The following is a 13,780-nucleotide window of genomic DNA, read 5'->3' as shown; positions in this document are numbered from 1 at the left end:
GAAAACTCACCCATTCTCATAACCATGTTTCCTTCCTTTTCTAGGTGGGGGTATAGGTGCACTGCATGTTGCATGTCTGAAGGATGGACTCTTTGGAATTTTCAACATCAGACTTGGACTTTTTGATGGAAGACTATATCCAGAAGGGCTGCCAGGTGGCTTTTTTTGAGAATGGTAGGTACTAGGGCTAGGCGGTAATGAAGATGTATGGCTGGTTGGTATATGAGACCCACCAAGTCCCTCAAGATCAATGTGAAACTGAGCTGTAGGAGACATTGCCCATGAGGTGCGTTGAGGTAAAGGGGTGCCAAAATGTTCTAGGGGATCCTGCAAAGCAATTAAGTTTTATTATACACAGTATCTGATACACAACTTCTGAAACAATTAAAAGAACCTGTTTAGGAACTGCTAGATAATCAAGGGTTATAACATAGTAATATATCCTAGGGTTGAAAAATTAACTTTCTCTAATCCAGTGGATGCTCAGCCATGGGTATACAGCATCATTAAAAAAGCGGCTATTAAAATCATCGATATCTATTACTGGTATGTCAATAGTTACTCATTCACTAAATAGCTCATTGTCTGATAGACCTACATCTGGAGATGCTTACATGTTTCCTGACAAAATAGGTACAACCTCCACCACATACTAATGACCCGTACCGCCCACAGCATGGTTAGGTGCCAAACTACCCAGAATGTAACCTGATTATGCCTACCACTGGCAGTTCACAGACCAACATAACCATCAGAACTTAGCTTATCATGTCATTTCAAGAGATTTAGCTACATCCTTTGTAAGATACAGTATGGGTTATTTAAAATACTCTATCAAATATACTATCATTTAATTAAATTTCTAACTCTCTGGAAAGCATAAAGAAAAGACACATGTTGCAGAACTAACTTTTATTTGGACAAGTTTTGATAAAGCTCTAAAAAATAAAAAAATAATGATATCCTACTAAAATGTCTTAAGAAACAAGTGAATATATGTATACTCACAGTCGATTCATAGTTCACTTCACCGAACCTTAAAATTCTTTTTGCAATTATGAATATTTATGTTTTGCATAGGGGAATTTTACAGATAATGGATGCCATTGAAATGCAGAATATTTCTTACAAGCCGGTGCTGTATAAAAGTAAAAACAAGAATATCTAATACACTAGTGGCTTGTAAATAAGATCCAGGTGAAGTGGGGTGAACAGGCACATTTGGTTAACAGATGGGTTATGGTCAGAAGACTGTAGAGGCATACCTCACTAATAAGGAAGGTTGGGCTCCAGACCACCTCCGTAAAACAAATATTGCCTTAAAGTGAATCACAGTCTTTTTTTTCACTTACCAGTTCATTTAAAAGCCTAGAAACATGTTTACACTGTCATTCATTTCTTAAGTGAGCAATAGCACTAGATGTAAAAAAAGATGCAAAAGTAACAATTCGTATTTTTGAAAATTACCAAAAACCATATTAACCCTTTAGAGGTCCATGCCGTAGCAGTACGGTTATGAGCTCAGGGTCTGTGCTATAGGACTACTTGATCAGCTCAGCTCATTCAGATAAGTTGTGAGTGGTAAGTTTCAGCCTAGATATGAGAGAATGGGTCTATGCGATGAGTGTGACCATATAAAAAAAAAAATCCTGCCCCCACACAGTGCATGATGGGAAACATAAAACTGTGACTGTGTATTTGGTTTAAAATAGCAAGCTTACAATGTATTTTTGGATTGTTTTTATTTTTGTATTCTTGATTTCTTGGTATTATTTGATAGAATGGAAGCTATATTACAGAAATAGAGATGATTTTGATTAGTTTCAGGATTGGACATTGCCTGAAATTGAGCTCAAAGCAGCGGAAATGTTCGATTTTTGTCGATATTCCAGAGGACATAAATTATGACTTGTCCAATATGCATGCAAATGGTTGGTCTAATGCGTGTTCACAAATGTGATGACATTATTTATACAATTACTACAATAATGCAATAATCTGCATAACAGTAAATTGTCTGTTTTTTGTGTGAATAAAAATTCAAATTGGAAAGCAATGTGTCGCATGGGAGAGGCCTGGGGATGTAACTAATGAACAGAGGAAATGTGGTTTTAGTGCCAGGAATCTCTACATTGTTTACTCAGGACCCTATTTTTAAATTGATAATTTTGAAATTTGTGGCAGAACAATGATACAGTGGTACATACCTTGACTTACCAGTGCCCTGACTTACGAGTTTTGAGCCGTCGCTCAATTGATTTTTTGCTTTGAGTTGCAAGCCAAAATCTGAGTTACGAGCGACCTTCAGATATGCTGCCACTAATTGGCGGCATATCTGAAGTCAAATCCAACTCTGTACCCAGAGGAATGTCAGGTACTTTGTCCCATCCCACATGCTCTTCCAAGACATAACTGGAAGGATAAAACTCCCACACTAATCCCAGACTGTAGTGAGGCACCTCGTCCCTTGTTTGGTTCTCATATAAATCCGGAGAAGAGGTACCTCCATTTCAACACTCAAGAGTTTTTCCAGAAACATTAATTAAGGTGGGTGGAGTACTGATAGTGGTGGATGGAGTAGTCATGGTGGTCGGTGGAGTAGTGATAGTGGTGGGTGGAGAAGTGACGGAGGTGGATGGAGTAGTGATAATGGTGGTGGATGGAGTAGTGATAATGGTGAGTGGAGCAGATATGGCAGTGGGTAGAGTAGTGAGGGTGGTGGGTGTAGTAGAGATGGTGGTGGGTGGAGTAGTGAAGGTGGGGGGGAGTAGTGAGGGTGGTGGATAGAGTAGTGAGGGTGGTGGATGGAGTAGTGATAATGGTGGGTGTAGTAGAGATGGTGGTGGGTGGAGTGGTGGAGGTGGAATATACAATATTTCTTATTTATAAATACATTTTTCTTATTTAAAAACCTGTAACAATTTTTTTTTTTTTTTTTGGGGGGGGGGGGCTGGATTGGATTAATGGCATTTCAATGAGAAAAATTTATTTGATATACAGTGGAACCTCAAATATCGAACTTAATCCATTCCAGGAGCTAATTCTAAATTCAAAAAGTCTGAAAAGCAAAGTAATATTTCCCATTTTATTTTTTCTTTTTTATAATTTGTAGCATACATACAGAGGTACAAAAAAATACAGGTAAGAGTAGCATGCCAAAGCCACTTATATGCATAGCATTACGGGCTGGCTTAAAATTAACTTTAGATTAACTAAGCAAAGATGTAATCAGTGATAAAACATTATTGTAAACAGATAACAATAAAGCACAAATGAGTATTACAGAGACAGGTCATATGGTTGCATGCATTGCTGTACATTCAGTAGAATGGAGTATTCTGTTAGGTAGTGTATTTAAAAAATAACAAAGTTAGATTAGGTCTTAGGTTTAACATTTATGTGATATAATTGTGAGAAACATTTAGGATATACAATTTATAAGGTTCAGTTATTCAGTATTTATTTGGTTTTGGGTGAGTAAGTGATCTTTGAGAAGAGACTTGAATTTATAAACAGGTAGTGTTTCTTTTATATTTACAGGTAATGAGTTCCAGATTTTAGGGCCTTTTATGTGCATTGAGTTTTTGCATAGCGTAAGATGGACACGAGGAACATCAAAGAGTGATCTGTGTCTTGTGTTATGGTCATGAGCTCTGTTGAGGTTGGCAAGCAGATGTTTGAGGGGAGGGTTAATATCAGAGTTAAGTGTTCTACGTATGTAATAGGTGCAGTAATAAGTATGGATGTTTTGTATGGTGAGTAGGTTAAGTGTTTTGAATATTGGTGGAGTGTGCTGCCCGTAGTGGGAATTTGTTATCATTCTGACTGCAGCCTTTTGTTGGATAATTAGTGGTCTGAGGTGGTTAATTGTTGTTGAGCCGCATGCACAAATTCCATAGGTGAGATAGGGGTAAATAAGAGAGTGATACAGGGCCAGGAGTGCTGGCTGTGGAACATAGTAACGTATCTTCGATAGTATGCCTACGGTCTTGGAAATTTTCTTAGAAATTTGTTGTATATGTGTATGAAATTTGAGTCTATTATCAAGGTGGATTCCTAAGAATTTTCCCTCTGTTAGCTTTGTGATAGGTGATCCGTTTATCATTATGTTAAGAGGGACATCTGCAGCTCTGTTTCCAAACTGAATGAAGTAGGTTTTGTCAATGTTTAGTGTAAGTTTGTTAGTCCTCATCCAGGTTGATATTTTCTGTAATTCGGCATTTACAGTATTGGCTAGCATGACTGGGCTCGGGTGAGAGAAGACGTATGTAGTGTCATCTGCAAATAGTGTGGGTTTGAGTAACTGCGAAGCATTTGGTAGGTCATTTATGTATAGGAGAAAGAGAAGAGGGCCAAGGATGCTTCCCTGTGGGACACCAACTGTAATTGGTTGTGTGGAAGAGTTTGCCCCATTTGTGTACACATATTGGCTTCTGTTGCTGAGGTATGACTTGAGGTAGTTGAGGGAGTGCCCTCTTATACCATAGTGAGACAATTTTATGTGGAGCAAGTCATGGTCAACTGTATCAAAAGCTTTTCGTAAGTCAATGAAGATCCCCAGTGGGATTTCTTTTTTCTCTATTGCAGTATATATATGTTCTAGCATGTGTATAATAGCATCATTTGTATTTTTATTAGGCCTGAAACCAAATTGGCAGGGGTTGAGTATGTTTTGGGAGATGAGATAGGTGTAGATTCGTTTATGAATTAATTTTTCGAAGATTTTTGAGAGAGGGTGTAAGTTAGATATTGGCCTATAATTATTCAACTGGGTTTGGTCTCCTCCTTTATGGATCGGGGTGACCCTTGCTATTTTGAGAACTGTAGGGAAGGTAGAGGATTCAATGGATTTGTTAAAGAGTGTTGCAATGATTGGTGATAGCACTTGTGACACTTTGTTGTATATAAAGGGTGGTAAGGTATTTAGATCTCCTGTCTTGTTTTTTAGTGTGTTGATAATAAGGGAGACTTCATATGGGTTAGTCGGAGCTAGGAACAGTGTGTTCGGGTAGTTGCCAGTGAGGTAGTCATTTGGTGGGGTATCTGTGCTTGGGATTTTATTGGCAAGGTTTTTTCCTATAGTGGAGAAGAAATCATTGAGTCTGTTTGCTGTTTCTGTTGGTGGGAGTTGGGGTTCATCTGCTTTTAATTTAATTTCGCTATTTCGTGTTATCTTTTTTGTTCCTAGAATTTCTGATAGGGTTTTCCAGGTCTTTTTTATGTCACCTCGTAAGTTGGATAATCTGTTCTCATAATACAATTTTTTTGCCCTTCTTATCAGGCTGGTTAGGATTGACGAGTAACGTTTTGTTTGGTCTCTGGTTATGTGACCCATTCTGTACTGTTTTTCATATCGGTGTTTTGTATTTATGGATTTGAGAATGCTGGGTGTTAGCCAGGGACTGTTCAGTCTCTTAGCTGTCATCTGTTTAGTTTTTTAGGGCAGTGCTTGTTATAGAGGTATTGGGTCTTTTTTAGAAAATTATTAATACATTCGTCAATGTCTGTATAGATTTCTAGCTCAGTGTGCCAGTCAATGTTTGTTACTGCTGTTGTGAAGTTATTAATGGCTGCCTCATTGTGAAGTCTGAAGGTGACTTTAGTAGTGTCTTGGGGTAATTTACCAAGAGTTGTTATGAGGAAAGTAGGGTAGTGGTCTGTGGTATTATCTGTGATTATGCCTGATTTTAAGGGGGATATGGTGTTGGTCCAGAAATAATGGAAATACAATTAAGCACTGGTTGACAGTCCTCTGTTTCTGTCTCACAAAATAACTGTCCACAGTCATCTGTTTCTGTCTCACAAAATAACTGTCCACAGTCATCTGTTTCTGTTTCACAAAATAACTCTCCACAGTCCTTTGTACATCCTGGCAAGCCCAACAAGTCTCACACCACTCATACTTCTGTATTATTTCCTTCTTCACATCTAGGGGTGTTTCTCACTTTCTTTACCACAGGGGTACCACTAGCAAGTTTCTTTGGGCCCATGGTAGCTTATTTCATAGTCCCACAAGCACTAAACACAATGAAATAATCGTAAAATGTTTGAATGAGAGTGCAGGTTAGTGTTCACTCAAGCATCAACAAAACCAGACTGGCTCACGGCGCCTGCGAGGGGACGTGGATAGAGCGGGCTGGCGGAAAGGTCCGGTACCCGGCGGTTCAAAAATAAGGGGCGAGTTCGATAATAGGGACAAAGTTGGTTTGAAAAAGTGTTCGATTTTTGAAAAGTTTGATAAGTGATACGTTCGAAATTTGAGGTTCCACTGTACAAGCAAATTAACTTACGAGCTCAGTCATGGAACGAATTAACTCGTAAGTCAAGGTGCCACTGTATTGGCAAAATCAGCAATATCACCAATTTGTAAATATCGCCAAGGCTGCTAACTTTTCAAAAGCAAAATTCCCTAAGTTTTTTTTTTATCAAATTTCACACTTTTGGTTCATTTCCTTCGGAAAAAAATTATCTATCATTTCATAAGAATTTTTTTTTTTTTTTTTTTTTTTTGGAAAATTCTTGGACCCATTGGACATGTTTCAGATCCAGGTGTCTGGATTCTTAAAGAGTTAAGACCAAGGTAAGCAATGAAAATAATAAACATGAATATAGCGGAAAAGCACCGTATTAGTGAAGTGCTCTAAAACGACTACCTTATTAACGAGGAATGCCTGTACTTTTTTTCCACTGATCAAGTGTGTTTCAGTTAAGAATTTTTAGGACACAAGATGTTCTCTTGTACAAGTCAATGAACTTTCCTTTATATGTAAACATAATTTTTTTCTATCAAACTTACTTTACCAGTCTTTCTTCTGATATGAACCCTTAACATGATCAGCTGAGCTCTCATATGCTCGTAACTGAAATGACAAATTTTCAAAGCATTATGGTTATGAAACGAAATTAAAATATAGAAATCAAAGTATACCAAAAATAGAAAATATAAATATATTCAAATTATTTAATACTGTCTCAAGGGTATTCAGTATTGATGATTATCTGGTTACTTTATAAAATAGTGAACCATTTCCCAGGACTTAACAAGACCCACAGCACTCTGGTATGTTGAAAATCCGATAATATTGCAGTGCAATATGTACTTAATAGCACAATGGTTAGTGTGCTTAGCTCACATCTGAGAGAACATGGAGTTAAGCCCCATTACAAGGTGTGATGATTGGGAAAGTCTCTGAAAAACCTGCTGCCCATTATCTGGGAATGACTTGAAAATGACCCCAATGGAAATAAGCTGCTACTGGTTTTCTTGGGTTATCCTAGGTTATTACCCCTCTAGCATTAATAATTCAAATAGAGTCTTCTTTTGTAAGAGTATAAAAATGCAAATAAAAAATTTACAGTAATACATTAAAATTACAAACCACACTTACCAGAAAATGGTTTACTACATTTGTTCACAAAATTTCCTGATTCAGTTACTGACAGTAGCAGTCAAGGAAACCGTATAAATAATTTAATCGATGCTAGAGGTGTGGTGCTGTAACACTTCACTTGGAGTTCCACTAATAGGAAAACTTCAGTACAAATAACCCCGGGAAAATGGTGCACTACTGTATCAAGCACTTAAACCCAATAAAAATCAGCACTAACCTTGCATGTAATATTTTATTTATCCAAGCATGAACACTTGCTTCTGTCTTTGCAAAAAATAAATGTTTGCGCTCTGGGTCATCCTGACAAAGAAACATTAAAAGTTAAAAAAAAAAATCAGACTATTCATTTTTGCATTTATTTATTTCCCAACATGTATATAACAAAGTGATGATAACAGTGTCTGACCAATATGAAAAAATTAAAGATTTAAGAGGGATTACTATAAGCAAAGAATTAAAATTAAATGAAGAAGAATCTGCTTCAGCATAAAAAACTATTATGAGAAATTTCACAACTGATCCAAGTCAACATGGACACGAATTTTTAGACTGCGAAGAGAAAAATTAAAGTTTATTGGTTTCTTTTTTAGTGTAGCACTTCCAGGATTAAAAATGCATTATTACACAGTAACAAAGCAATTAAGTTATACCTTACCTTCCACTTAATTATAAATCCAAATGGTGTATCAACATCTTCATCCCGCAGTACTTCAATGTTTTCTAGAACAAAAACACCACTTGGCTGAAAGAGAAATAATTTATGTACGTATTAAACAGTGTGTTACATCACTTAATTATTTACTGTTTGTTCACTACCACCTGCATGAACCCAAGCAACAAGTTCATTAACTTGATTCAAAACCAGATTTATTGACTATTTGTAACTGCCTACAGTGGAAAACCAAAATCTTGGAATAAAATTTCTCAGAAATGCATGGCTATACACAACTGTAGAACAGACCAGCAAGGGAGAGGAACAGCTTTATACTACTCAAATCAACTCGAATGTATCAATAAATCTTGCACAAGGAATGAACGTGGAGAATAAATCATAGCCAAATTTAAATCAAAAGACCTGCAAAAACCCCTCACAGTTATAAACATCTACAGAGTACCACAATCAAACACTTACCACTTTAGTGAAAAACTAGGAAACATGATTACTGATGCACACATGAATAAAGACCACCTGCTACTAACAGGAGATTTCAACAAACATACATGACCAGGATCCACAAGTAACCGAATTCACAAACACTACGAGCAACTGCCTGTTGCTACCAACAATATCTAAGCCTACAAGAATCACCGAGACAAGTATCTACTTAATAGACCACATCTGGACAAACACCATATCCCCTTTAAAATCAGGCATAATCACAGACAGCACTACAGACCACTACCCAACCTTTCTCATAACTAATCTGGGTAAATTGCCACAAGACATTACTAAAGTAACCTTCAGGCTACATAACGAGATAGCTGTTAATAACTTTATAGCAACTATGAATAACATCAATTGGCAAAATGAGCTCGAAACATATACAGATATGAATGTATAAATAATTTTCTAAAAAAAGCCCAAAGCCTCTACAACAACATTGCCCCAAAAAAACTAAACAGATCACAGCAAGGAGACTAAATAGTCCCTGGCTAACACCCAGCATCCTCAAATCCATTAACGCAAAGCACAAATATGAAAAACAGTACAGAATGGATCAAATAACTAGAGAACAGTCTAAACATTACTTATCAGCTCTTACCAGCCTGATAAGAAGATCTAAAAAATTGTATTATGAAAATAGATTATATAACATCAAAGGTGATATGAAAAAAACCTGGAAAACTCTATTTGAAATTCTTGGAACTAAAAAGTTATCCAAAAACAAAACAATCAAACCAACAAAATCAGATGAACCCCTACTCACACCAACTGAAACAGCAAACAGACTCAATGTTTTCTTCTCCACCATAGGGAAAAATCTAGCGAACAAAATACCAAGCTCAAACACCTGTCCATCCGACTACCTCATAGGTACCTACCCTAATACGCTATTCCTAGCTCCAACCAACCCACTAGAAGTCTCGCTCATCATCAACACTCTTAAAAACAAGGCAGGAGACATAAACAACTTGCCTGCTTTTATGTACAAAAAACCTCCTTGAATTCCTTCACATATTTTTCAGCCGCTTTTTGGTCCAAACTGGCAGCCTCACCATGCCTTATCACACTATGTATGCCACTACGATTCTTAAATCTCTCAAACCAACCTTTGCTGGCCTTAAATTCACTCACATCACCACTAGTTGCAGGCATTTTTCTAATTAAATCCTCATGCAACTTCCTAGCCTTTTCACATATGATCGCTTGAGAGATGCTATCTCCTCCTATCTGTTTTTCATTTATCCACACCAATAACAGTCTCAACATCTTCTATCAATTGCGATCTCTTATTCGAAAACAAAGTTGCACCCTTTGCAAGAACAGCTTCCTTGATTGTCGTTTTCTTGGCCACAATAGTAACGATGGTTGATCAGGGTTTGGTATACAACCTGGTCAGCTCCGAGACACGCACTCCACTTTCGTATTTAACAATTATCTCTTTCTTCATATCCTGCAGGGTTGGCACTAGAAGCTTTCTTGGGGCCCATGGTGACTTATTTGGAGGTACAATCACTAAAAACACTGTGATAATATGAAATGTTCCAATTGTATGCTTGGATGCGACCGCACTTGCTGGCTTGTAAACACTGGCACCCATGGGACAACTGAGGCACGCTCAGGCCACACGTGGACGTGTCTCGAACGAATCGCATTGGGTGAGTTTTTTAGCGTTAGCTGAGGCAAAATTTTTGTGTTAAAATGCATCGTTAGCTGGATTTAACGTTAGCTGATGCCATCGTTAGCAGAGGGTCCACTGTACATGCGATATATTTCGTATTATTCCATTGTTTTTAGTGCTTGTAACTGCTAAATAAGCCACCATGGGCTCAAAGAAAGTTTCTAGTGCCAGCCCTGTGATAAAGAAGGAAAGTAACACAATAAAATTCAAGAAAAACCTCGTAGCAAAGTACCAAAGTGGAGGAGGAAAAGAGGGGATAATGTGCCTCCTACAGTGATTCAACGATATGTACGATACTAAAGCAGCAGGTATCGATAACAGCTATAGTGCCAGCCAATGATAAAGTGTAGAATTAACAGTGTAGCAAGTAAGTTAAGCGAGTAGGCGATAGAAAAACAACACGAAAGTAACTCTCCAATGTTGTTGGATGTATATCGGGCCAATGAACATACGCTGGCCTACTACGTATCTTCCACCACCCTAAACCTCTGCCAGCATCTCATCCATCAAACTAATTAAACTAAAATCTCCTCCAAGGTAAGTGTAAATATAAAAGTGTAAGTATAAAAGTAAATATAAGTGTAAATATAAAAGGACCCCAATGGAAATAAGTCACTCTGACTTTTTTGGGTTGTCCTAGGTACTTTACACATATGCTGCTATGTATGATAATCTATGTACATAACTGTATTTGTGTATACCTGAATAAACTTACTTATTTATAAATTAAAATGTAAATATTTCTTATTTATAAATTACATACATATATTGTTTGTGGATAGTGGTGGTGGCAGAAGCCTCCTCTACCACTAATATGTACAGCTTCTCTCAGTGGCCATTATAAACCCAACAACAACCCTTCCACCACTTATCCTTACATACATTATGACATATTTTATTAATTTTAGAGTATATATCATGTTTCTATGTTATTAATATTGTTTATTAAGTCATATTAGATGAACTGTGATAGATAAATAAGCCACAGAGTTGATAACAGAGTCATATTGAAGTACTATTCTGTCATGCCTCCTGATAGCAGGAACGGATTAATTGGATTTCCATTATTTCTTATGGGGAAAATTAAATCGGATAACAATAAAATCAGTTAAGGATGAGCTCTCTGGAACGGATTAATATCATTAACTGAGGGTCCACTGCATAAGATATAAACAGCTTAAATAGTTCAAAGGTCATGTGCAAGAGTCTGGTACATCAATGTTCAGGTGTGAGTGAGGTACTGTAGGCAGCTTTCTGGCCCACTTTACTTTTTTTTTTTCCGAAACAATTTGCACTATAGTTAATCCCATAATTACAAGAAGTTCAGCCTAACAATGGGTCTATTTGAGTGCAGCTGAAATTCCTTGAATCAAGAATCCTTCACTGGCATCCGTGGAATAAAACTTCAATTCCAGCTTCAGTAAATAATTTCTACCATATTATTAAAGCATATCATGTTAAGTAAATAGTATACATGCCACTGTGTAGTGCAAAACATACATTTAAATGGTCATTCTAAAACTCAGAAAATTCTTAATTCTGCAAATGATTTGGTCCTGAGCACTCCAGTCTCTTGAGACTACAGTAAGATAAATGTTGATTTAAAAAAAACAGTCAGTACTGTACTTTAGATAACAATTGGAAAATCTTTACACTCACCTCATTCTTATTGACTCCACCAAATTCATTCAAGCGGTAGTAGAAAAGAAAATTAGCTTTCAATTTAAACCATCTTTCCTTGTAAGCTGAAACCAATGAAATTCATTATTAGAATCTAGGAAAAAGAAAGCTTAACAGAAGTAATGTACAAAATATGACAAGAAGGAACAGAGAATGATGAACAAGAAGGATGACTACTAAGGTGAAGGAGCAGAGAATGATGAACAAGAAGGATGATTACTAAGGTGAAGGAGCAGAGAATGATGAACAAGAAGGATGACTACCAATGTGAAGGAGCAGAGAATGATGAGCAAGAAGGATGACTACCCAGGTGAAGGAGCAGAGAATGATGAACAAGAAGGATGACTACCCAGGTGAAGGTGCAGAGAATGATGAACAAGAAGGATGACTACCCAGGTGAAGGAGCAGAGAATGATGAACAAAAAGGATGGCTACTAAGGAGAAGGAGCAGAGAATGATGAACAAGAAGGATGACTACTAAGGTGAAGGAGCATTGAAGGATGAATGAAAAGAATGACTACCAAGGTGAAGGAGCAGAGGAGAGGATATGATGGTGAAAAAATAAGGAAAATAGTAATGTGATTGATTTTAATAACTTTCTCTTAGTAAACATAATTTGTATCCATAATAATGAAAGATTTCCATAAAACTGGTCTGTTAATAAGTGAAGAGCTCAATCTTATTGGCACTGAGCAAGAGGAATACCAGTATGTGTTTAGAAAGACTGAGGGGTTACCTATGCAAGTGAAAATTCATTAGGGTAGAAAGAGGAAAAGATACAATGACATAAATAATGAATAAAATCAAATACAAGCATAGGATTATTATTAAATTTATGAATGCTAAACTAATGTGGGTTATTCAGTGCTTTATGTTATAGGGAAAGATGGTTGATATCAACAGTGTGTGAGTGCGTGTGAGAGTGTGTGCGAGTGAGAGTGAGAGTGAGAGTGAGAGTGAGAGTGAGAGTGAGAGTGTGAGTGTGAGTGTGAGTGTGAGTGTGTGTGTGTGTGTGTGTGTGTGTGTGTGTGTGTGTGTGTGTGTGTGTGTGTGTGTGTGTGTGTGTGTGTGTGTGTGTGTGTGAGTGTGTGTGTGTGTGAGTGTGTGTGTGTGTGAGTGTGTGTGTGTGTGTGTGTGTGTGTGTGTGTGTGTGTGTGTGTGTGTGTGTGTGTGTGTGTGTGTGTGTGTGTGTGTGTGTGTGTGTGTGGTGTGTGTGTGTGTGTGTGTGTGTGTGTGTGTGTGAGTGTGTGTGTGTGTGTGTGTGTGTGTGTGTGTGTGTGTGTGTGAGTGTGTGTGTGTGTGAGTGTGTGTGTGTGTGAGTGTGTGTGTGTGTGTGTGTGTGTGTGTGTGTGTGTGTGTGTGTGTGTGTGTGTGTGTGTGTGTGTGTGTGTGTGTGTGTGTGTGTGTGTGTGTGTGTGTGTGTGTGCAAAGGGAAATCGAAGAATCATAAAAGTTAGTACAGTAAGTTGGCTGTGGACAGGTCAAATTTCACACTTTCAGAGAGGGCAAAATAATCAGGTTAGGGCAATGATGATGTTGGAAAGAGATAGAGCTCTCTGACAACCAAGGCAGCCATCAAAAGATGTTTGACTGTCAGTAAAACCAATGAAATCTCTCAAGGTGGTGTAGGCTACCCCTCCCAGAGACAGCCATGGGTGGGTCTGTTATGAAGGAACAGGTTCTCACATGTATCAACAATGGAAAGTCAATAATAAGCCAGGTGTGGTTTTTATAGAAAATTTTTTTTAGCAAGCTTGAATATTCTGGGTCAAAAGGGCAAAATCAGCCCTATCAAGCCAAATTTGAAGGGTTATCAGAAAAATAATAAGTCACAATACTATGACCGGGACAATTCACAATTAAACA

The 13,780-nt window shown here is 37.5% G+C and overlaps 1 protein-coding gene across 3 annotated transcripts in view; it reads right to left on the bottom strand.

The window, feature by feature from the left end:
* LOC128693228 (sesquipedalian-2) overlaps positions 1-13,780 on the bottom strand; it is a 32,444-nt gene that overhangs the window by 11,418 nt on the left and 7,246 nt on the right. For all 3 annotated transcript variants that reach the window (XM_053782740.2, XM_053782741.2, XM_053782739.2), the window contains 5 exons: positions 11,894-11,979; positions 8,047-8,133; positions 7,609-7,691; positions 6,797-6,860; positions 11-327 (listed from right to left, as the gene is read on the bottom strand). In XM_053782740.2, coding sequence (XP_053638715.2) covers positions 11-327; positions 6,797-6,860; positions 7,609-7,691; positions 8,047-8,133; positions 11,894-11,979 — 637 coding nt within the window. The remainder of the gene's footprint in view (positions 1-10; positions 328-6,796; positions 6,861-7,608; positions 7,692-8,046; positions 8,134-11,893; positions 11,980-13,780) is intronic.

This window comes from Cherax quadricarinatus, chromosome 28, assembly GCF_038502225.1.
Source record: "Cherax quadricarinatus isolate ZL_2023a chromosome 28, ASM3850222v1, whole genome shotgun sequence".
Classification (NCBI taxonomy): domain Eukaryota; kingdom Metazoa; phylum Arthropoda; class Malacostraca; order Decapoda; family Parastacidae; genus Cherax; species Cherax quadricarinatus.
Note: the sequence above shows the minus strand (reverse complement) of the source record. Positions and strands in the feature narration are given on the sequence as shown.